Source organism: Typopeltis vanoorti, chromosome 9, assembly GCF_054136105.1.
Source record: "Typopeltis vanoorti isolate ZY-2024b chromosome 9, IOZ_Tvanoo_1.0, whole genome shotgun sequence".
In the NCBI taxonomy this organism is placed as follows: Eukaryota; Metazoa; Arthropoda; class Arachnida; order Uropygi; family Thelyphonidae; genus Typopeltis; species Typopeltis vanoorti.
In genome coordinates, this window is record NC_143557.1 from 19951640 (window position 1) to 19977970 (window position 26331).

Consider the following 26331-nt stretch of genomic DNA (forward strand, 5'->3'; position numbering starts at 1 on the left):
AAAAGTGATATTTTACTTTTATGTGTGATGTAATTAGGTAAGCTGTGTCTGAATGAATTGGGCAAAAAATTTTGCAAATGTGTTTAGAGGTTACATTTTCCCAATTAACATTTCAAGATGGTGGCTGTCATGTCACTGTCTATCATGTTGTCCCTCACTCACTGCACTATCAATTCTAACCCAACATTTTGGAGGACACGATTAAGAATTTCAAAGAACTCTCAGTATGTCGCATGAACATTACCCAGTTATTGACAATGTGAAAGGTAAAATCTTAAACTTAAAAAAAATAAAAGCCATTAGTTTTCAAACATTATGTTATGGTGTAGTAGGGACCAATCCTAGGATCAACAATGAAAACTAAAATAGATGCTGATCTTAAATCATTGATGTTGATCATAAATGCTGATCTTTTAAAAGTAACAAATAAATTTAGTCCAAATGGCACAAAAAACACAATATCATTATTACCAGAGCCCTCCACAATGTCAGCAATTGATTGAGGGAGGACACATTACCCACACCAGTCATACTTTTTCTTGAATTATTCATTCACATCATCTGCACTCAACCACCATCAAAGGCAAGCAAAGCAATGTACTGTTCTACCAAAGAAAAATATAGCTCACATCTCTGTTGACTATATTCATTCTTAACTTCCATGATTGCCTCTTGTCCTCTCCCCACCATCATGAAATGAAAAATTCAGTTTATGATATCCTATATGATCCTTTCAGAAGTTTATAGATCTCTAACATATTTATTCTCTTATCCAAGTTTGCTTGTTTGTAGGCCACACATACTCAATCTGTCCCCATAATCTAAATTCCCCAATTCCATTATCATCTTTGCACCTTTTCTACTGCATTTTCATCACCCGAGAAAACAGGTCACCAGATCTCGTGCAGTAGTCCAGGTGAAGTTGCATCAAGGCTAAAATGTCATCCTTATCCTTACACATGAATGATTGTTTGCAATCCTCTGCTATATATATACAGGAAAACCTCACTGAATGTGATTAATTAATCCATCAATTAATGCACGCTAAGCAGAATCGTGTTAAGTGAATACAAAAACAATAGGAATGATTATAATTCATCCATCAGTTAGCGTAAACTTGAAAAATAATTTACAGTATAAGCTATATTAGAGGACAAAATCATCAAAGTTAAAAATCAATTGCTTAAATTTTTATTTAATTCTTATTCATTCGATTAAGCCACTTTTTAACAAAAAATATTAAGTGATGTTTGAATAGTGCTTGACTCTTTCATCTTGTCATGCAATTTGCGATAGCTGGTGACCGCTTTATCAAGAATTCGGCAGACTTCGAATCTTCGTTCCATATTATGATTATTATTATTACCCCAAGATCTCATGGAGTCAAAGACTCATCTGGGAGGTCCTTGTATCACACACACACAGCTCATCATACCGTGCCTTGAACACATTCAAACTTCTTGCGGACACCACACTCTCAGGCAAGGCATTCCATTCATTTACAACTCTGAATGAAAAAATCTGCCTCTCACTCCCCTAATCACACCCTTTTATACAGTTTCCAGGGATGACCTCTGGTTCTCCCCCGATCTTCCACTATTTTCTGTAGAACTTCTCCAGCATTGATCCTATAACAACCCCTTACCAACTTGTAGGTCTCTATAATATCTCCCCTCTTCCTTCTATCCACCAGACTCTGCAAATTACATCTTCTCAATCTTTCCTCATACTCGACATTCCAGAGGTCAGAAACTACCTTAGTCAATCACCTTTGGACCCTTTCCAACATCTCTTCATCCTTCTGAAAATCAGGTGACCAAATCTGGGCACAATAGTCCATACATGGCCTAATCAAAGCCTTATACAACAGAACAAGAATCTCCCTACTTCTACACATCAATGTCCTTCGCATCATTCCCAGAAGCCTTTGTGTTGTCTTCACAATTTTAGCTATGTGTCCCCTAAATTTCAGATCCTTATCCACTATCACCCCAAGATCTCTTATTTCTTCCACCTCCAACAACATATCCTCACCAAGCATAAATTATGCATCCCATCTTTGTTTTCCAAATTTTGCAACATTGAACTCACATCTCCATTTCCGTGCCCAATCACTCAATTTATTCAAGTCTTCTTGTAAGGCCACAACATCTTCACTACTCTTCATGGTTCGTCCCAACTTGGAATCATCTGCAAACAACTGAATATCTCCATCCAAATTTTCACCTATATCGTTAATATACAAGTTAAACAGTAATGGCCCCAAAACAGATCCCTGAGGCACTCCACTAGTGACCTTCCTTTTCCTGGCTATCGCACCCACCCCCCCATACACAACTTGTTGATACCTATCAGAGAGCCAGTCTCCAATCCAATGCACTAATCTAATATCCAACCCCATCTGCTCTAGTTTGATTATCAATTTATCATGAGGTACTCTATCAAAAGCCTTTGCAAAATCCAAGTATATTACTGTGTATCCTTCTCCTCTGTCCAAGGAAGCAGTCACTTTATTGTAATAAGTAAGTAGATTACTAAAACATCACCTCGCTTTAGCAAATCCATGCTGTCCATCAAAGATTATACCATTGTTGTCAACCCAACTCTGGATCCTAGTTCTCGCAAGCGTCTCCAACAACTTAACCACAACACCTGACACAGAGATAGGCCTATAGTTTGGTGCTTGAGTTCGATCTCCTCCTTTATGAAGTAGCACAATCTTGCCCTCCTTCCACTCCTTTGGGACTTGACCGAGTGCAAGACTCGTATTAAAAAAATATGTCAAGACAGGTGTCAACTCCCTGGCACATTCCTTAGGAATACGTGGCGATATATTATCAAGTCCCACAGCCTTATTAATATCTAGTTTACTCAACTCCCCCATACACCTCTTGCTCACTTACAGTCAGTTTCTCCTCCCCATCATCTACTGCTCTCATTCTCTCCATGAAGTCAAATTCACAAGATTGAAAGACGTTTATGAATTGCTCATTAAGTATCTCCACCACACATTCTGCAACAGCTGTCTTTATACCATTTCCTCCAATCAATGTCATCCTTCCATAATCATTCATTTGCTGGCTACATATCGAAAGAACTCCCTAGGATTCTTTTTGGCTTCATTAGCTAACTGGTGTTCATACCTCTCTTTAGCTACTCTCACCAACCAAGTCACCCTCCTTGCCTGGTCTTTGTAGACCTCATGGAATTGGTTATTTCCAGTTCTCTTATGCTGCCTTCACAATGCCCTCTTTCTCTGTATCGCATGTTTAATCTCTTTATTCATCCATCTCACACCTACCTTATTTAACCTTCTCACCCTTGGAATACACTTAGACATTGCATCTACTAGATAGTTTTTGAAAATCCCCCAAGCTGCATTGATCTCTTTTCCAGCTAACTCCTCATTCCATGCAACGCCCGCAAGCTGTGTCCTGTTTACTTCCAGTTGCTATCTCATCATTCCAGTCTATATTGCCATAATTAAAATCGCCCATAATGAACGCCCTTTTCTTATTTGCTTGACTAATTTGATTATACATTTCATTATCGCCACCATCCACATTACCTGGTCTATAACAACATTCGACTAAGTATTTCATTCTATTCACCTCTATCTCACACCATACCACCTCAAATCCACTGGCACCATTTCCCTCTTGCATCTCTACTTTGTATGGACATAACTCTTTCTCTATCATCAAAATTTATCATCAAACAAAATTTACTTAGCATGCTCAATGTGATTGAAAACTAGCTCAAGTTCTATTGAAGTTAGCTTCTTAGTTTTAACATTTTTCAAAGGAGTACTAAAAAGAAAATAGCACTCCTTTTCTTCTTTCATATGCACACTGTTCATTCTTGCTTAACTGTTCTGAATGAGAATCAAGAAAGTTTCTCACATCTTCATTATCCAGTTCATTAAATCCAAGTTCTTTTCCAGCTGTGCTGATTTCTTCAGTAATGTTAGATCTTGGATTTTGTGCACGATAAACTAACATAGGGTTGAGTTTATAGTCACCTTGCACATTGCCTCATAATAAAAGCATTGTTGAGATGCTTTAGTTTTAGCAAGGAATGTTTTTTGTCAGCATACACTTCCAAAAAAGAGCCGTTTTGTCAACATTGAATATTTGATTATCGTCATAATCACCCTCCATTGCAATTCTTCAAGAAACTTGGCCACAGAATTTTTATCAGCACTAGCAGATTCCCCAGTTATTCTTACATTATGCAGTTAAGCTCGATTTTAAAACGGTCAAACCATCCTAAACTCACAGTAAAGGTTTCACATTCCTTTACTTTTGAAATTTGGTCTCTTTCAATGAGGTAAAAATATTGAGAGCTTTTGTCTGAATATTCCTTGTACTAAGAGGTATTCTTTTTTGGTTATAATCCTCAATCCAGAGTGATAGATGACATTCCATCTCAATCATTAAATGGCTGTCTGGGCGGTTAGCCTAGTGGCTGTGCACTTCGCAACCATATGACTGGGGAAGGAGTATCCCAGATTCGATTCCCGTCGGAGATGTGAGGAATTTGAGGATCTTCTTCAGCCATAGCCAAGTTAGCCAGTCTTGGGCACGGGCAGTAGGGTTTTTTCTGCTAGTTTAGCTGGCGTTTTTCATCCCGCATCAGAGCAGGAAAACCGGCCCTGTGAACACACATGGATCTACATCCATAAATACTTAACCACCCATGAGGGGGCTCAATTTGCCCCAATAGGGACAGGGGAGGAAAAAGGGAGGAAACTCCATACGAATAAATAAATAAATTAAATGGCTTCTATTTTGGATGATCGGCATGCTTAAAGAAGCAGTAACAACTTTTCCTTGTATTCTTTGCTCTTATTTAATATAGTCCACATATCAGAGGTTGAATATAAATAATAAAGCCTTATAAGTATCTAAATTAAAGCAAACTGAAGGAAAAGTGATTGGACAATAGAACAGAGTTTGCACATGTGCTTGCGATGATAGCTTTGGGTCAACACTGCCGAATGTCACTGGCCACTGCCCGACAAGCACTGCCACTGCCTGCTACATCAAGTGCTGCTGCTCGCTGGAAATAAAAAATTTTGCATTACGTAAAATTTCGCATAACATAAAAAATCATGTTAACTGATTAATCACTTGCTTAAAACGGGAAATAGTATCGTTTCACTCAATCGTGCTAACTGATTATCACACATATCGAATTCGCGTTAAGCGAGGTTTTCCTGTATTGACTTCTGAAATTCAACTTCCTATCTGCTAAAACTCCAAGACAAGCCTTAGTTACTTCTAGCATAATCTTACCAATGTAATATGCTACTGGATATCTCACCAAACTGAAGTACATAACTTTACATTTACTATAGTGACCTGACAACCAGTTTCACACACCCAAAATCCAGCTGACTCAAATCATTTTGCAAATGCTACATGTCAGTCATATTTCTGATTATCATGTCCATCTTTGCATCTTCACAAACTGCTATATGTCCCCTGTTAAATCCTACTCAATATCATTAATGTAAAGACTCAATGACAATGAAAAGGTGTGATTCTTGTGGTACACTACGGGTCACCTTAAATCTTGCAGACTCACATTCCCATAGACCACTTTCTGATATCTGTCAGTCAGCCATCCTCTCATCTGAGCTAATAGTTTATAATCCAGAGCACCCTCTCTTGATAAGTCCTTGGATTCCTTGGAGGTGTTACATAATAATAATAATCCCATATTCTTCAACTTATGCTACATCATTCCATGATGTGCCCTCTTAAAATCCAAAAGTATCATAGTGTATCCATTTCCTTTGTCTAATTTAGCTGTAATATTGTTATTATAAAATGTGAGCATGTTATTCAAACATGACAATAGTAAATCGACTCCAAATATATCAAGAGGTCAACAATTAGGCATATCGGTCTTTGCACCACTTTTGCACATTGGGATCATCATACAAATTATGATAATCCCATTGCACAAGATAATTCCAAGTCAAAAGCAGCCAGTTCAGTTGCGCACTCTTTTACCATCTATAATGATATCCCATCAACTTTTTTTTTTAATCCCATGGCATTATCACACCAGATCATAGAGGTCAAATTCATGTATTTTATACAGCATCTTTTCTGGGTTGTTATAAAGTTCACATTTAGAAATGTTCATACAATTTAGTAAATGCCTTGGCAATGCTTCCTTGTTACAGATTTTGCAGATGGGAAAGACTTTCATGCCATTGCTAAACTTCATTGGTCTTGTGTGGCCAGTCTTGAGGCGAGAGATCATGGCAGTGGCACAGCGATTAAACTTGGAGTTGATGGTAGCTCCCGTTTTTCTGCTGAATACCACTGGTGAGTCATGTCCTGGAGAATTGTTCTTTTTATGTTTTCTTTTTGAGTGCTTTTAAAAAGATCAAAATCTGTGGTATCACTTGATGTTGCAGCCATTTTTGCTACTTCATCTGTAGTTTCATTTCCTTTTAATCTCACATGGGATGGAATCCATTGGAAAATTATTTTGGAATCCTTATGTAGTTTGTTTATGTTTTTTTGCTATGTCTCCGAGTATTTCTTGATGGCTAGTGTAGCAGTCCTTAATAGCTTGAAGGGCTGCTATGGAATTTGTTAAAAATATAAACTCCTTTGGGTTTTGTTTATCCAAATGTTACAGTGATGTGTTACTGGCTATTAATTCTGCATGGTATGAGTTGCATCCTATACTGTTAGTTGTTTTCAGTTCTATATTTTGAGAGCCATAGATGAGTATGCCACTTCCAGAATTGCCATTTGGATTTTTGGCACCATCTGTGTAGATCTTTATTGAGTCATGTCCATATTCCATTGTTTTTGAAAGAGCTAATGATCTCAAGATTTCAGGGTTTTCTAGCCTTTTTTTCTCATGTTTCCCTATTTCAAAGTTGATAACTATATTTTTCCTGTCTTGATTTGGAGGAAATACTGGGTAGTTGGCTATTTTATTTGGACAATCCAAAGAAATTTTATTTTCCATGATTTCATGCATTGTTGATTTTTTCTTTATTCTGTTTGTTGTTGCCAATTTTTAAAAAGTTCACTTGTTCTATGATATGCAAGTTGGCTCTTTTTTCTACAAATTTAGTAAGATTTCTTGCCACCTAATTTTTAAAGGAACAAGGTTGGATTCGAATTCTGCTATTTTTTCAGGAGTTGTATTCCTCAGTCCACATATGATTCTAGCTGCATTTTTCTGAATTTTTATAAGCTTCTCTAAACTGCTTTGTGATGTTTGCATCCAGATAGGCAAAGCATATTCCATTATGGAATATGCTTTGGATAATAGAGGTGTATTTGAGGTGGCCGAGTGGTTAGCGTATCCGCTCTCCAGTCAAAAGGCTACGGGTTCGAATCCTGCTGTGGGTTGGATGTTTGTGATTGTCCTTGGAAATACTAGTGGTGGTGTTGGTCGGCGATAGATGGCATTGGTGCAGTTGCGTGGTTGGTATAGTTGGTGGATTGTGAGTGGTGGAGACAGAGTTGTAGAGCAGATGCCCTTCCTCGATGAGTTTTGGATTCTCTTTTTTTTTTTCCCTTTTTTGTTATGTTGGGCCCATACACAGGCGGTTGGTTGGTCAACCTATAGTGCATTAGTACCGTGTATCGGTAGTGGGTTGGGAAAGGAGGAATTTGTTTACATTTGATTTGAATGACTTTAAGTTGTATTCCTTGGGAAACACAGCAGGTGGGAGACTGTTCCACAATGCAGCAGTTGCAGGGATGAAGGAAGAGGGAAAAGAAACTTGTTCTGTTTGTTTCTAGGTGTACTGTGAAAGGATGTTGTGCAGCAGCTGCAAGTGTTCCAATGAGCTTTGTACTGAGTGGAGGAATTATTGATTTTATTTCGGATGAGCATTTCTCATGGAAATATTTGTGGAATATACATACTGCAGAGACCATACGTCTGTGTGAAAGTGGAGGGGGGGGGTAGAGTTGGTAAGGGATGGATCATTGATAAGTCTAATTGCTCTCCTCTGTATTGAGTCGAGCATTTTGAGAGGGCTTTTAGGGGCCCCACCCCATATGTGGGAGCAGTATTCAATAGCTGGGTGGATTTGTGATTTGTATATTGTTAGTAGCTGTTCGGGGGTGAAGTAACGTCTTGAGAAAAAAATAAATCCTAGTTTTTTTGAGGCTGAGAATGCAATGGTTGTGATATGTTTATGCCAGGGCAACTTCAAGAAGCGAGATCTCAGACTGTCTGGAAATCTGGGTATCATCAAAAATGATACTGGGGAAAAATGGTTCTTTTTTATGGGAAATAGTACAGAACTGGGTTTTACTGGCGTTGAAATTTATGAGGTTATCCAAACCCCCATTATAGGATGGCTTGGAGATCGGAGTTGAGGGTGGTGGTGGTTGATGTTCTGTAGGTTGAGGTGAGTTATGAAGGGTAAGGCTTATCAAATGCAAGCAAGAAGTGAAGTGTGCTGTCATCTGCAAAAGTGTGTAATGGATTGGAGGTCAATTGCAGTAGGTCATTGATATATAGCAGGAAGAGGGTTGGTGAGAGAACAGAACCTTTTGGGACCCCAGCATTAATTGAGTGGTGAGAGGATAGGAGCCGTCCACCATCACACACAGTGTGCGTCCAGACAGAAAGCTGGCAATCCAACTACAGAAGTTCTGGGTCAGACCGAATGATGGTAGTTTGCCTAGTAGGCCTTTGTGCTAGACCCAGTCAAAGGCTTTGGAGATATCTAGTGCAACCACTTGAGATTCGCCAAACCTCTCCATAGCATTTGCCCAGAGATGGGTGATGTATGCAAGTAGATCTCCTGTTGATCGGTAGTGGCGGAATCCATACTGGCGGTCATTTATTTGGTGAGTGTCTTCAAGATAGTGTAGGAGATGGGAATTGATGATTTTTTCCATTACTTTTGACAGGACTGAGGTAAGCGAGATAGGGCAGTAATTGGATGGCAGTGACTTGTCACCCTTCTTGGGAATGGGCTGAATGTAGGCCAATCTCCAGTTTGTGGGATAGATTCCTATGGAGTAAGAGAGTATATGTAGGTGACATAGGATAGGGGTCAGTTCTGGAGCACAAACTTTCAGAACAATTGGGGGGAATGCCATCGGGGCAAGGAGACTTTTTTGTGTCTAATTTGGACAGTATTTTTCTGATCTCATCCTGGCAAAAGGATATAGGGGGCATTGTGTATGTTGGGTGTCTGGAATGGTTGGGGGACTACCATAGTCAGTTATGCATGCATTTGAAGCACAGTATGAAGCCAGAAGATTGGCTTTTTCTGTGGGTGATGACGCTGTACGGCCATCTGGGTATGATAGGTGGTGGGAATAGTGTTGGACAGAAGTTACGGCCAATTGCTTTGGCGAGAGACCAAAAGGTTTGGCTGCCGTTTGGACAGGCTGCTAGTATCCTGCTTTTTGCTCTTTCAAACTCTGTTTTGGAAGCGTTGATTGTTTTTTTGCATCTATTATGGTCTTCGGTGTAAGCTTTGATGGAGGATGAGGTTCTTGATTTCAGCCAGTTGTGGTATGTCTGGAGTTTCATTTCTACAGCCTTGGCACATCTTTTGGAGAACCAGGATTTAGTTCAGAATGCTGTGTGACATTCTGAACGAAATGGCAGTTCAGAGTGCTGTGTGGAATGTATGTATTCATGCCGGTGAGGATTACTTTGGTAATAAGCTCGGTGATATGTTTGGATTGGAAGGCCGGGAGCAATAGTCCAACCATGGGAATCCGGCACAGAAGTTGTGGAGGCTGTCTCACTTGGCACTGTTATAGTGCCAAACAACTCTTGTACGGGAGTGTCTGTGTAAACGTTGTGCATGGGGGGGGGGGGGGGGAATAAGCACTAGGTTGTGATCAGAATTACCCAGTGGGCTCACAACTTTCACTGTGTATTTGGAGGGGTCATTGGTGACTCCTCCAAATTTGTCCCTGGAGGTGACAAATAATAATAATAATATTTAGTTTTCTTTTAGCTCTGACTGCAACATTGTTGATATTGCAGTCAGAGCAAAAAGAAGACTAAATATTATTATTATTATCCACTTTTTGAGGTAGTTATTAATGGTAAATACACAAATTTCTGATTTAGTAGGGTTAATTTGGATTTTTTTGGTTTTCACAGTATGTGATAAACTTTAGCTGAGAACAGGACTAAGTCATCAGCAAACATAGCTATCTTTGTTTCTTTATTTATATTTTTATCTAAGTCGTTTAAGTAGATGGAAAAAATTATGATAATCCCATTGCACAAGATAATTCCAAGTCAAAGGGCAGCCAGTTCAGCTGAGCACTCTTTTAACATCTGTAATGATATCCCATCAACTGTTATAGCCAAATTCTTATTAAATTTATGCAAAAACTCTAGTACTCTAGCCTCTGCCCCACAAAAACCAACAATATGGCTTTGCTACGTTGATGATGTGTTCGCTATTTGGCCACATGGCTCTGAAACACTTCTCTCCTTCTTAACACACTTAAACAACCAACACCCCAGAATCAAATTCACTCTGGAAAAAGAGGAAAACAACAGCCTCCCTTTCCTAGACACACTAGTCACCCGCCAGCCTAATGGAACCTTGGTTTTCTCAGTTTACAGAAAACCCACCCATACAGGCAGATACATTCACCAACAATCCCCCCCCCCCTCACAATAATATGGAGTAGTGAAAACACTATACAACAGGGCTAAACTAATCTGTTCAAATGACTTGGCCCTAAACACTGAACTAAATCACATCCTCAACACATTCTCAGCCAATGACTACCCCCCGCCAAAAAAAAATCCAAAAAATATTAGAACCTACAAACCACAGATCCCCTCTCTCCACTCCACAACAAGGATTACTCTAAATCCATCACCATTCCCTACATCCGAGGCACCTCGGAAAAGATTACCAAAATCTTAAAAAAACATGACCTGACCTCCTGTTACAAACCTTACAGAAAATTGGCATCCCTTATCCGCTCCACTAAAGACCAACCACTTCCCCTAGACCTACCTGGTGTTTACCAGGTCCCTTGCAGTTGTAAACTGTCTTACTTTGGCCAAACAGGCAGGACAGCGAATATCAGAATTTCGGAACACAAGGACTACATCCGTTTTCACAAATACAGTCATTCTGGGCTTGCGGACCATGCTCTGGGTACATGCCACAGAATACGGTGGAAGAAAGCTACAGTGATACACCATAGCAAATACAAATTTGAAAGACTCTTTATGGAATCAGCCTCAGCCCTAAGAAATTCTCCAAACCTCAACAAATTTGGTTGTATGCGACTGCCCCAAATTTGGGAGGCCTACCTCAGCAGACCTTCAGCCCAACGGCCAAGAACACCTACTTAGCCCGCTAGAGGGCACCATCAGGACTGTTAGGAGAACAATAACTTCATCTCTTCATTCCCAGTTTCTGTGTTGTAGTGCCTACGTGCACGTAACTTTTTTTGTAAGTTCCTTTAGAAGATGGCAACGTGACGTTGCCGAAATATCGGAAAATATTTATTAAAGTTTAATTTAATTTATATCCTTAACTACGTTGTTCAATTCCTTAAGTGTTTTGATAATCTAGTACTCCCTTTATCATACATCTGAGTTTCTTCATCTGGGGTAGCATTCACCTCCATGTTGCGTACACCAGGTTGATAACTCTTAGCAAAATGGACATTGTTATTTGAACAATCTCTTCTGTATCTATCACTTGCATGTCATCTACATTTGGTAGTTATTCTTTCATATTCATTCTTTTTTTCTTTTTTGAAGTATAATGATAAAATTCTTTTAGGATGCATTTATTATTATTATTATTATTATTATTATTATTATTACTGTAACTTCCATGGAGTCAGTAGACGTTTTTGATGCTCAGTTAATTAGCAATATATCTATCATATTTAACCTTAAAATTATTCATATTCCATGAATTCACAACACATTCTACTCACCAACCACTGTTTAGCTTGCAAAGCCAATTTCTTTTCATACACAGACATAGTGTTCAGTACAGCACTTGTAACTCTTCAGGCTTGCACTTTATAGTTTTCATAATTCACATCATCCATAAGCACATAGTAATCAGTCCACATCGTCTTTTTCTTGGGAATCTCTTGCTTAATAAGACTGCACATACACTTCACTCCTAACCTATTTATTCTTTAAACTCTAGGGAAGCTTTGTAGTTTAACATGTCACCTTTTCTGAATGGAAATGATTCAATATCATTAGCAGCACGACTCTTCTCCTATCTTGTCTGTCCTTCCTTAAAAGATTGGACCCTTTACAGAGGCGTGCTGGCCATATGTGCAATGTGTGCGATGCACACAGGTGCCAGGATAGTAAAGGCGCCAAAGAGGAGGAAAGACTTTAAAAAAAAAACGTTTTTTTTTAAAGTGATTTTTTTATTGGGGGGGGGGGGGGAGATAGGGGCGGCAACTAAAGTTTTGCACACAGGCGCTGGACACTACTGGCGTGCTACTGGGTATAAGGGCGGCAACTAAAGTTTTGCACACAGGCACCAGACACTACTGGCGTGCCCCTGACCCTTTATACTTGTTTCCAATTAGTATATCTACCTCTGAAAGCCAAGTCTCACTAATTCCTATGATCTGAGGTGACAGAGTTCACCAGGGCAATAAACTCAACCTGTTTGTTCCTGATACTTCTGGCAATTGCATACAGACAAAATAAGTTACATCTAAACGTTTTTGTATCCTATAGAGATAAGTATAGTCTACATGACACAATTGGACAAGTTGCAGATATCTATTTGATCTCATGTTTCTTTTTATGCACATATCCTTGCACATGCTCAATAGGTGTGAACTGGATGAGCACACAATCACCCTTGGATCATAATTACCTCCATGATTAGTCAAAAATATATCAGTGAGACAGCTGTATAACTTAGTTTCTCCCCATTTCTCCCATTATGATCTACCTTCCTGAATCTCCATATCACATCTTGCACCAATAAATTATTTCTCTAGACTCCTGATATCAAATGCATTTAAATGTAGGCCATCTCTTATAAAAATCCATTCTCCCTCAAATTCACTCTATATGGTAAAAAAAACTCACAATCATCTTCTAAACAGCCTGTCTGACGAATTGTTTGTCATCTTAGCTGTTTTTAATTCAGTACTGTCATATCTTGTTAACATACTAATTATTTTCATTTGAATCACTACAACATATTACATACTTCTTTTTATATTCTACTTTACTTATCTGATTACCATTATTCGATAATACCTTACGTACTTCAGTGCTTTGGTGTATCTCATTGTATTGCTTATCTTTCTTATTCATTCCTATGGTTTATTAAATGCTGCTAAACGTTTTTTTATTTCCATGTCATTTATTGAATAATTTATTTTAGTCTTGAGATTTCAAAAGTTAATTCATTTTCTATATCCTCAGTTTGTATCAGTGATCACATTTTCTGTTCAGTGAAGCAAGCCTTATTCTGGATTTCAGTATTCAGATTGGTGTTTGTTTTTGTTGCTGCATTATTGTTCTTGTGTTGCTTTTGGCGCCATTTTATGACTAATTTTGTAATATCATATCATATTATAAAAACATTACTAGCCCACCAATAGTAATAATGTACTACAGGATGAAAAATATTAATATTCATCCCAATTCAAAAAAAAAAACTTACTGAAACATTGTTTTAATTTCACATGCAAGTAAAGTTATGCTGAAAGTGATCCAACAAAGGCTGGTTCCATATGTAAGAGAAATGCCATAAGAACAGGCAGGCTTTTGAAGAGGTAGAGGAACTAGAGACCAGACAGCAAACATGCGATCGATTATGGAAAGAGCAAGAGAATTTTGGAAGAAAGTATTCATCTGTTTTATTGATTATATGAAAGCTTTTGATCTAATGGATCACAATAGACTAGATCATAATGAGATCAACGGGAATACCTGAGGATCTAATTTTCTTGCTAAGAGAGCTGTATGACAACCAAGAAGCTTCAGCAAAAACAGTCTTTGGAGAAACAGTGTTCAAGTGGGAAAAGGGGTGTGTGGCAGGGTTGTATGCTTTTTCCCTTTCTTTTTTAATATTTATAGTGAATATATTATGAGAATGGCTAACTTAGACAAAGACTCAACTGGAATTAAGATTGGTGGCAGAAAGATAAATAATTTATCTTTCTGATAAATTATATTTATCAGAAAGAATAAGGGCAAAGTATTCTCTGCCCACATTTAATAATAATAAAAAAAACCTTGCCCCACCAATAATTTTCCCACATCTCTCTACTCCCCCTTCCTTTCATCATACTTCCTTCCTTTAACAGCTGATGAATGTATATTGCCATACGCTGGGATGCCGCTGAATAAGAAGACAGCCAGCAACATCCTACTAAGATATGTCCGAATTATTCTTCCCATATATTCCTGATCATATTAAACATCAGTAATGCCCTAAAATTTGAGTAAAAAGCCAATGACGTTATAAAAGGGGCACTCTTAAACAAAATACGCTAAATAGCCAGAAAAATAATATTTACTTAGAGGAATAACATGGGAATTTCCCCAGAAATAATACCTATAAACACAATAAAGATTTAACAAAAATTAGCAAAAAAAATACAATGCAAACAAAACAATTAGATAATGAGTAAAAGCAGATATCACAAGCTAGAGGGACAATCACACGTAATTATTCATCTTTGATATTTGCTAAGAATGAAAACTGAATTGACTAGTTAACTGTTGATGATGATTGTATTTGTTTTGTATTCTGCCTCATTAATTTTAACTGACATTTTTGTATAATTTGAATCTTAGCTCAGGATATATCCCATACGAATGGAAAGAATGTATGATAATGCCAAAGCACAAGAGTGTTGCAAAGGCCGATGTATGTATCTATCTACTGACCTATAAATATCTTTAGAGTTATTGTGAAGATTTCAGAGAAGGTGATAAGAACTTGCATACAATTGCTCATGTCTGAACAATTTGTTCATATTGTATAATAAATGTTACACAGGAGTAGGATAAAGACAATGGATACAGCATAATATGGATGGATTTTGTTAAGGCATTTTGCCTCATTATAAGGATATACCTTTCATGTGGTATTTGCATAATGTGGAGAATGTGGGATTTAATATAAACTATTGGCTTAGATAAGTGCGTGGCTGATAGACAGGTATCAGTAAGTGATATCTGGCAGATATCACACAGTAAAAATTGCAAATGCAATCAGAGGATAACTACAATGTTGATCAAGCATTGCAATGTAAAGATATAAAAGTCATTTTGCCTCATTATAAGACCATGATACAACTGCACTTGGACTACTATGTGCAGATTTGGCCTCAAGGGTGGAAAGGATGCAAAGAAGAGTTACAAAGAGTATTATCATTATTATATGGAGTCTACAAGTGATACACAGTATGTAACATTTGTAATCCAAAGTGCATATTCATATAACCTTATATAACCTCACATTTTGAGACATTATATTGACAATCATTATCCTTCACTCACAATGCCAATTCATTTAAATCATCCTACAGGATGATTTAAATGAATATCTACATCATCTTTATCAACAACTGCCAACCCCAGTTTTGTATCATCAGCAAACAAAGATCCCCTCTTAAATGTTTCCATATATCATCAATATACAAATTAGAGATTAGGATGAAAACAGTGTGGAACCCTGAGGCACTCCACTAGTCACCTCCTTTCTCGAACATTCCACTGCACCATATTCTTCTCTCTGGTGTCCATCTGTCAGCCACACCACATCCATACTACCAGCTTCATATCCATTCCAATTTACTCAAACTTTTGTAATAGTTTTCCATGCAGTATTCTGTCAAATGCTTTTGCAAAATCTAGCAGTATCATGGCATAGCCATTTCCCTTAACATCTACAATGTTTTCTTTGGTTACAGCCCTTGCTTTATTTATATCGCTACTCATCCACTTAATCCTAACATGGTTTATCCTCCTGACCATGAGTATAAAATCTGATACTACTTCTCTGAAACAATCCCTGGCCACTTTTCATGCACTACTGACATTCTTTTCTTGCAGATTCTCAAGCCATGGCACTGCTCGAAGCTACCGTCTAAGTCCAGTTTTATAGTTCAACATAAACCCTTTCTTAATAAATAATACCATGTTTAGCAACTTCCAAAAACAAGACTGCATGATCACTTTCTCTGACTGGAGGCAAAGTGTCTACTATGATTATGAATGTATCTTCTTTACCAGATCCATCACTCTGAAACTCCTGGTTTGCTCCATGACATGCTGTTGCTGTTTTAGGTAATTACCATCTTAATATGCACCCATTCCTCTCTCTAAACTAACTACAGTATGTCTCCATATAATAAATTTAGTTTAATCCTTAATCCAAGTGTGAGCAAACAAAGTTTGCACCAGAAAGTATCTTCAGGATTGGGGTAAGGTAGTACAACACCGGGAAACTCGTTGCAAAGATGGACCAAGCTAACATCACTCCTATCTCAGTATCTCCCATAATGCAAAACACATCTCCTTGTGGATATGTATAATGTTATGCATTAAGGGAAGGGCCACTACCCAGACGTGGAGATACCAGGCAGAAGCAATAGCAAGGTCATCTTTACCTATAGGAGTTGCCAAATCCTATTTGGACTCTATTTCACACCAGATAGCCTCAAATGAACTTTTTCTCATGAACTTAAAAATATACTCCCACCACCTGTCCGATTCTCTCTATCTTTTTTGTAACGAAAATATCCTTTATATTCTATCTCTGTAACTATACGATTTTTTTTTTTTTTTTGACCAGGTCTCGCTGATGCCTATAATTTTTGCCAATTTGGGCTGATTAATGCCTCTTCTCTCTTCTATTTCTGATACTTATGGCATTAATGTACATGCATTTCATCACATCCACATTTACCACTGCATAGTGTCATTATCTACCTAGGATTTGATACCTGTCAAATTGCATTCAGTATTGCATGATCATTTCTATATACATATTCATTTGTTTCAGGGGTGACTGAATTCACACTTACTTGACTGTAACCCCCTCACCCCAATACTTCTAGTTTACCTGATTTTACATTTCCAACCTCTCACTGATCAACACTCTCTTCAAATATCTAATGCCCAAACCATTCAAATTCATACACATCATGCATACACAAGTCCTTTCATACATCAAATCTACTCTATATATGTCTATAAACTGCACACTATTCCTCCTGCACAATCTTCTCATTCACTCATTCACAATCATGGTCTTCTTCGCAATTCATTCCTGTCATACTATGGCAGAAGATTCACCATCTTTACTTTCTCATTTTTCTTTTCGTTTATATCAGCAACTTTTTCATATCTTCTCTCATTGCATTTTTTTCACCTTTCAAATCATTCGCAGCAGCCAAAATAATCTTTCACTTCTGCCCTCTGTAAATTAACAGCTTCATTCTTGATCTTCACAACCTGAGAAATATGTTTTCATCACTTTGTCACTAAGTATACCTCTTATCATCGAATATCCATACACAACTCTTCCATAATCCCAAGATGATCTCAGGATTATATAATGTAGATTACATGAATAGATTGAGAATATGTGGGCTGAAGATACTGGTAAACAGGAGAAAGAAGGGTGACATAATAGAAATCTATAAACTGCTGAGAGGGCATTAAAGGATACTGGTTGAAAAAATTTGTTATTTTATGGAAGATGAGGGGTGGACATGGAGACATCTGTAGAAGTTAAGTTTATGTGTAGTTAAGAAAGGAATGAGAGCCAAATTTTTCTTTCACAAAACCCCAAGTGAGTGGAACAGTTTGCCTGTTGTAGTAGTGATTGAATCTAGTGGGAATGAGTTTAAGAGAAGGTATGGCAAGTGGTGTGAGTGATATATAGTTTTCTTATATGAGTTCTTGCCTCACCTGGAGGTTTAATAATAATATAATAATAACTGCTTATTCATTCCATGTTGATGATATACTGTTATTTTTGGTATGAAATATCTGTTGCTAATTTTCAATAAATCTTTACTATGTCTAATGTGTTTCATACTCTTTAAACCTGGAGTTTAAATTCTTTAGTTAATAATTACATATCTTAACTGAGAAAGACAGTAGATCATATTAAGTATGGCAAACAATATGCAAAATTGGAGAAAAATATGAAGAGAAATGCATACATTGTGGCCTTACAAGAAAATCTGAATAGACCGTGTGAGCAGGAAAGTGAGTGCCTTCAGGGATAAGGATCTGAAGTTTAGGGAATCACAATGCTAAAATTCTGAAGACAAAACATTGCTTGGTCAAGCAATGTTATGTCTTCATAATTTTAGCAAAAGCAATAGCAAAGGCAATAATGAGGAGGACCATGACATGTAGAAGCAAAGCAGTTATTGTTCTATAGTATAACACCTTCAGGAGGCTACATATAGATTACACTGCACAGATCTGGTTGCCTGATTTTCAAGGGGATGAGTGTAGTACTAGGAGAGAGTCCAGAGAAGACTGAACTAAAGTGGTATCAAGGTCTTTGGAATTCTGAACATTAAGATAGATTTGGGAATGCCAAGTTGCAGAGCCCTGTCAATGGGAGGAGGAAGGATGGGGGAGTATATAACTGACACATAAGTTGGTGAGGGGCTGTTATCAGATTAATGTGAAAAGAGATTTTTCACAGAATGAAGGCATAAGAAGATTGGTTGGTTATTTGAAATTATGGTTAAAACAACTAAGCTTATGAGACCAGTGTATATTGCCTGCTAACTGCATACAGCTATCCTGTTATGCAGCATAAAAAAACTTGAATTTTTGGGAGGAAAAATCAAGCTCCCCTACATATGTGACTGGCTAAATCACCTTCAGTTGAAAGCCTTTATAAAGGTCCTTTGCATCCTGGACTGGATTCAAGACCAGGTGTTTCCAACCAAAGGGCATCACTGATACCAACTGAGGCTCAAAGGGGGGAAGGGTTAAGAGTAGGATCTTTGCATGGAGAGTGGTTGTGTAATGTGCTGCTGAATGTGAAAATGTGAATGAGTTTAAGAGATGATTCAATGATGATGCATGTGATAGTGCAGACTTCTTGTGATACCTCTTTTGACACCATGGAGGTCTGATGTTATTAATAATAAAATTTAAGCAATTTCTATGATTTTTCTTTAAATTAAAAATGTAAATAATTATAGAATTACAGAAAGGCACGTTTACAAAACAATTCTTGTACAATAACATGGTTATTGCAATGTACCATAAGCAGTTTGTCTATATAATTCAAAGCATTATTATTATTATTATAGTATTATAATAATATAGTATTATTTCAAATCATTCTTCCCACTAAAAATGGTACTACTGCTACTGAAAATTTTATAAAATACTATTAAATTTAATTGCATTTCATCCAGTCATTCTAGTATTATTACATCAATTCAGCAAATTCTACCACTAAAGGTGATCTGATTTAAACTAAAATTAAGATGAGATTCGGTGTATATGTAAAATTCACAAACAGAATGAAATCTGTCCAACTAGAAAAAGTTATAAGCATACTAAAAGTTTATTTTTCACTTGGTTAGACTATAATAAATTTAGTTCAATCCTTTATCCAAGTGTGTGCAAACAAAGCTTGCGCCTGAAAGTATCTTCAGGACTGGGGTAAAGTGGTACAACACCAGGCAACTCCTTGCAAAGGTGGACCAAGCTACCAACACTCCTATCTCAGTATCTCCCATAATACAAAACACATCTCCTTGTGGATATGTATAATGTTATGCATTAAGGGAAGGGCCACTACCCAGACTAGTTTCGAACTTTATTGAGGTCTCTTCAGTGGGAGCCAGGCCCAAGTGGAGATACCAAGGCAGAAGCATTAGCAAGGTCATCTCCTCCTATAGGAGCTGCCAAAGGTAGTGGCCCTTTCCTTAATGCATAACATTATACATATCCACAAGGAGATGTGTTTTGCATTATGGGAGATACTAAGATAGGAGTGTTGGCAGCTTGCTCCACCTTTGCAAGGAGTTGCCCGGTGTTGTACCACTTTACCCCAGTCCTGAAGATACTTTCAGGCGCAAACTTTGTTTGCACACACTTGGATAAAGGATTAAACTAAATTTATTATACTCTAACCAAGTGAAAAATAAACTTTCAACTTTCTCTAAATCCAGAGTAATTTAATAAAAAGGTGGCACACCATTTGGCAGTCCTATAGGAGGAGATGACCTTGCTAATGCTTCTGCCTTGGTATCTCCACTTGGGCCTGGCTCCCACTGAAGAGACCTCAATAAAGGTCGAAACTAGTCCGGGTAGTGGCCCTTCCCTTAATGCATAACATTATACATATCCGCAAAGAGATGTGTTTTGCATTATGGGAGATACTGAGATAGGAGTGTTGGTAGCTTGCTCCACCTTTGCAAGGAGTTACCTGGTGTTGTACCACTTTACCCCAGTCCTGAAGATACTTTCAGGTGCAAACTTTGTTTGCACACACTTGGATAAAGGATTAAACTAAATTTATTATAAGCATACTAACTTGACAGATAGACAAAAACATCTAATAGCTGCTATACATTTTGTGAAGCTCGTATAAAAAGACATCAAATTTAATTTTTTTGCATTTTACCATGATATAAATAGTCATTATCTTCACTTAAGAATGAAAACAATTCACATGTAAAGAGAAAGCTGAACAACATAAAAGTTACTGTTTAAGAGTGAAAACATCACTTACCTGTTTATCCTTTTTATACAAAGCAGCCTTAAAAAACTGCTCTATGATTTCAGATCTTTTTCGTTTTGTGCGAACTCTTCGAATGACTTCTGCATTGCAACTGGACAAAGATTCCACAACATCTTGTTGCTCCTCATCAGCATCACCTTCTGCAACATCACATATAGTACTTGCTGCTGGAGTGATGGGTGAGGGAGGATTAGATGCAGCGGACGGCAGTTTCTGGTCCCCATTCAAATAGTATGGTCCAAAGAGATCTCCTAGACCTTGATAATGGCTACTTTTACAACACAAAGCACAAAGCCAGCTTTTGTCCTTACTAACAGCATCATACAAAGGTGAGAGAGAATTGCAAGGTCCAAGACCTAATTTCTGCCTTATAACATTTCCTAACTGAAGCTGTCTTTTTTGTTTTAAAAGTTTAATATCCTTCTCTTCATCTTTGGGTGGCATATTCACAACAACTACAGATCGTGGTTTTTCCCTTGATCCTAAAACATGAACATATGGACCAGATAGTGGTTTTTTGAGAAAACTGATCTGCTCTCGTTCATGAACAAGTTCAGTCTTTCTTCTTCGTCTTCTTGGTTGTCTAACCTCTCCAGGGGGTTTTGGTTTATTTTTACTTCCAAAAGGCCTCCCTCTCTTCTTTTTAGGAGGCTGTGATGGCATCTGTCCCAACGATGTATCATAAAATTGAGATTGTGTATTGGTAGCAGATGATAAAGGTCCCTCTTGAAGTTTCACAGTATTCCCATCTTTAGTTACTGTAAAAATCAATGGCCCCCGTGATCTGTCATCAGGTGGTAAATCAGAAGGAAAATTATTAGGCTGCTGAGAATTTGGATGGTTTGAACTTACAGCAGAATTCATAGGTAATGAATCCATCATTGGTGGTTTCATTGAAGTAGCATCTTTATGTACATATTCTGTCCCAATTCCTTGAGAAGTTCCTAAATGAAGATTATGTCCTTGCCATGAAATATCTTTATCTGGAGAATTCACAGTATTTATCTCACCTAAGCCATTTGTAGGCTGATTCCTCACTGATAAGTGATTTTCACTATGGTACATTTCTAAATGGCTTTCACTGCTACTTAAAGGAAACACTCCAGAACCTCTACGTCTTCCACCCCTTCGTCCTCGTACTGATGGAGTCTTCAATGGTCGGGAACGATGAATGCCAATTTCAGTATTATATGGCAAATCCCATTCACTAGATATGCCTTCTTGCTTAGGCACAACTTTTTTTCTTCTCCCTCGTTTTGCTGGTGTACTCAGAGACATTGCCATACAATCCTCTGAGAAACAATTTTTATCTTGGATTGTAGAAAAGCCATCTCCAAGGTTTGCAACTTTGTTCCATCGACCTGCTGGGTTAAAATAATGGATCGGCCTTGGAGTAAAGCTTTCATTTGGGTAAGCTTCTTCATTTGTACCATCAGGTTGTCCATTGGTGATTTCAAATTCTTGAAGTGTGGAGTTCCTTCTTCCTGCTGTCATCAAAATAGTTTTGTTTCTTGGAAGTTTGTCAAATGAGCTTTCTAAAAACGATGGATCAGCAAGATCTTGTCCAATGATCCGTCTCCTCCCTCTTGGAGATTTGGAAGATTTTCTGAAGGCAGTTCGAAGATCAGTTTTCCCATCTCCATCAGGAATGTCATCACTGTTACTCAAATGATGAATGAAGTCATGGGAGTCTTTATTTTCTGAATCACTGGAAAGAGGACCAAGCTCATCACGAGTTGAAGCATCACCCAAATGGTTCCCATTAGTCATTCTTACATCAACAACACCAAATGATTCAAAGTCTGGTCTTCTTCCCTGATTATCTGGATGTGGTAGTTCTCCATTTACTTGGCCTACTGTTGATGAATCTGCACTAGCAGTTGTAGTGCGAGAGTCACTACGTGGAGAGTTACTGGACGTAGAATCAGGAGCAGAAGAAAAAGTTGAACTTGTTGGTGTTGACATGCATGTGCGTGGTGGGGTGCACAGTCTGTTTTGGTCTAAATTGTAATAAGTTGGATAAGGTGAACCTGGATCACTTCCTGTTAACTGTTCCACAGAAAAATAAGAAGCAGGTCTATTTGTCACTGGTGGGTTTCCTTGGTTGGTGGCCATTTCATAACTAGCTCGAGTAATAGGTGATTCCACAGTTTCTGAATCAAGCATAACCATTTTTTGAAGAGACTGCAATGGATCACTATTTCCAACTTGACCAGTTGGGCTATTACAAAGAGGTTGCTGCCCAACACCAGAAGATACTGTAGTAGGGGGGGATGGTGCAGTTTTCTGAACCTGAGGATGGGGTGTGATTGCAGAAGGTGGATGATGAGGTGATGGAGCTGTAGGAGGTGGAGAAAAAGGTTGGCTGTGTCCTGGTGATCTAGCATGACTTGGTAAAGGTGAAGGAGTGGTACGTGGAGAATGCAAGACACTTGGACTAGGTATTTGAGACTGTGACCAAGAATGTGGTGAGTGGCTAGAAGAAGATACTACTGACATCTGACGATAATGAGGCGGTGGAGGTCCAGGTGTTGCACTCATACTGACATGTGGTGGTGAATGCATTGGAGGAGGGGGCATCATAGGAGGTCTAGGTGAAGGTTGGTTATACTGCATTATATCAGTACTACTGTTGCTATTATCCCCCCATGAGGTTTTTATTTGTTGCATACCTCGGCTGCTATTACTGTATATTGAAGGGCGACTGCTATACATTTCCTGACTGAGCGAGCCATAATGACTCTGGCTTGAACCATAAGGACTCAACTGATGGCTAGAATTATATGGTATACCAGAATGAATCTGGTGACTGGTGTGACTGTTGTACTGATGAGCATGAGCAGGTGGTGATACTGGATGAGGTCGATAGGGAGATGGAGGCTGATAGGATGGGTAATTATTAGACTGGCAATGTGAACCCTATTGAAGAATAAACACTGTTAAATGAAATAAACTATGCAAAATATATCAATGCAAAACTTAAAAATGATTACATTGCTAACATTACCAAAATCACATCTGTGTCAATTTTATGTGAAGCTAATTGAAAAAAAAAAAAAAAATTGGAAATAAAAGGACCAATGTATTATCAAGCATTTTACATAATCCAAAACAAAGCAGAAAATCATCTAAATTGCTTTCCACTTAAAAATCAAGATAGAAGATTATTTGTCAGTAGCAAAATTATATAGTGTATCACATACATAACAATATATGCATAAAAACAGGCACTCATAATAAAGTATAAACTGGAATTTTAGATGGTGCATTTGCAATAAAGGTTAATGATGGAGTGAAGTGATCTAACCAACACCACAAATTGAAGATTGCTGTATCAGTTAGAATTACAGCCCACTAAGGCTCTGAGGTTAGTGTAGTGAGGTTAGTGTGGTGTGTGTTATCTGATCAGTTTTTCTGGTTTGTAGAATGAAACCCTCCAAAGTTGCATAATTAATCTTTGGTTCAAAGGCCCAAAATAAAATCTTTGTATCCTAGAGAAGATCTGAACATGTATTTCTGATCCAAGACATATGTTGTTGTTGTTGTGTGAATGCCTATCTTAGTTGTTTTCATGTGCTTTGCAATGCAAGCTGACCATTAAATTATTATCATTAATACTACACTTTCATTAACTCAAAAGACTCTGCATGAGGTAGACATTATCATACATTAAGTTCATCAAGCTGTGCTTTAAATTCATTCAGCATAACCACATTCACCACACTCTGGCAATGCATTCCACTCACCAACCACTTCAATGCAAAGAACCTGCTCCTTCCTCCCTTGCTCACACACTCCATACACAGTTTTCAGGGATGACCTCTCATTTTACCCCTAACTTCCATTTTTATAAAAAATTTCTTCCATATTAACCTGGGAACAACCACTTACCAACTTATATGTCTCAATCATATTCTCTCTCCTCCTCCTCCTCTTGTCTACAAAAGTTTGCAAATTACATTTCCTCAATCTGACTTCTTACTCCACATTCCAAAGACCAAATACTACCTTATTCAGTCAATCTACTCTGGACAGTTTTTAATACAGTCTCATTTTCCAAATAAACCAGATACCCAAATCAGTTCAAAATAATCCATAGGAACTCTGAATGTGCAATGTGACAGCTTCTAGTTCCTGACCCACTATTCCCAGATCTCTCATCTCCTCTACCTATCTCCTTGGAAATTTTTCTATCAAGTATATAACTTTGCATACCATCCTTGCATACTAAATTTTAAAACCTTATACTTTGCAACACTGATCCACCAGCTTTCCCACTCATGTAATCTATTCAAATCAGACTTTAAAGCATTAACATCTATTTGACACTTCATTGTTCTTCCTAACTTTTAAACCATTTACAATCAGTTTCATATCTCCAGTTAAACCCCATCCCAATATCATTAATATACAATGGTTCCAAATCAGATTCTTTTGGCACACCACTATTGACTCTCCTCTTTTGGGATGTTGGGAATGTAGCAAACAAAAGACCAGGGTATGCATGACTGCATAAAATGCAGAAATGGGAAGAACTTGGCAGCATGGGTATCAACATAATTGACTTTGGGAGCAGTGTGTCAGAAATAAGTGAATGCCAACAGAGAAAGACAAATAGTGCAAACAAGAGTGAGGAAGATGAGCATCATGTGGAAGTACTTTTACACTCCCTAATGATGAATACAGGGAGTGTAAAAAATTTGGAGGATAGTGATGACTGAGTGGGTGAATATCAAGCAAGAGTAGGTTGTTTGGAGATAGAGATACTGAGAGAAGAAGTGGAACATATAAAGAATGAGTTCTGAAGGATAAAAAAAGAGATCAGGAGACTGGAAAGTTTAGTTGATGTGAAGTAAAGAAGAGTAGGAGTGAGAGATGAAGAGACAGAGTCGTGGGAATGGTAGAAGGAGAGAGAGAGAGGGGGGGGGGGATGTGAGGAAGGCAAGATAGGGATAGAGAGATGAGACAGGCAAGCAGGTGTGGGAGTGCAAGGTGGAGGAAGAGAGTGAGGGATGCAACAACATAACAGTGAGATGTGTGGAGATTCAATGATTTGTGGAGTGCAAAAACAGAATTCCAGAGAAGTACTTGGTCAGGGGAACAATAGACAGTGTGCTTATGACAATTAAATAAGGTGACTGTGGATGAGATAATTATGATGATGGATACAAATGACCCAAGAGATGGCGTGAATTGGGTAGCAAGAGATTTTAGGTTTGTGCTTGAAGTTGTACTACAGAGGAGTGAGAGGGAAGATAATATGCAAGTTAACCAGATATGATAATGCAGAGTTGAGGAGAAGAGCACCAGTATGAATGGTATGATAACAAGAATGTGTTGAAAGAGAAACTTGGATTATGTGAATGCGTGGAGTGCATTTGATGATAGAAAGGAGCTGTATGTGAGAAATTTACTGCATTTGAACATGGAAGGACATAGGCATCTGGAGAGAATGTTGTTTTTGGAGAAAGTGAGAATATTAGTCCAGAGAAACTAGATTTGTCAGGGTAGATGGAAGCAGGGGTGGTCTTTTGTAAGTATAGTCATTGCAGAGATGGGGGAAATGTATGGTGTAATGCAGAGTCAAATGGAGT

At 38.0% G+C, this 26331-nt stretch overlaps 1 protein-coding gene across 4 annotated transcripts in view; it reads right to left on the reverse strand.

Moving 5' to 3' along the window:
- LOC150102912 (uncharacterized) overlaps window positions 1-26331 on the reverse strand; it is a 536005-nt gene that overhangs the window by 115255 nt on the left and 394419 nt on the right. For all 4 annotated transcript variants that reach the window (XM_090397626.1, XM_090397627.1, XM_090397628.1 and 1 more), the window contains one exon: window positions 20729-23656. In XM_090397626.1, the coding sequence (XP_090253752.1) occupies window positions 20729-23656 (2928 nt within the window). The remainder of the gene's footprint in view (window positions 1-20728; window positions 23657-26331) is intronic.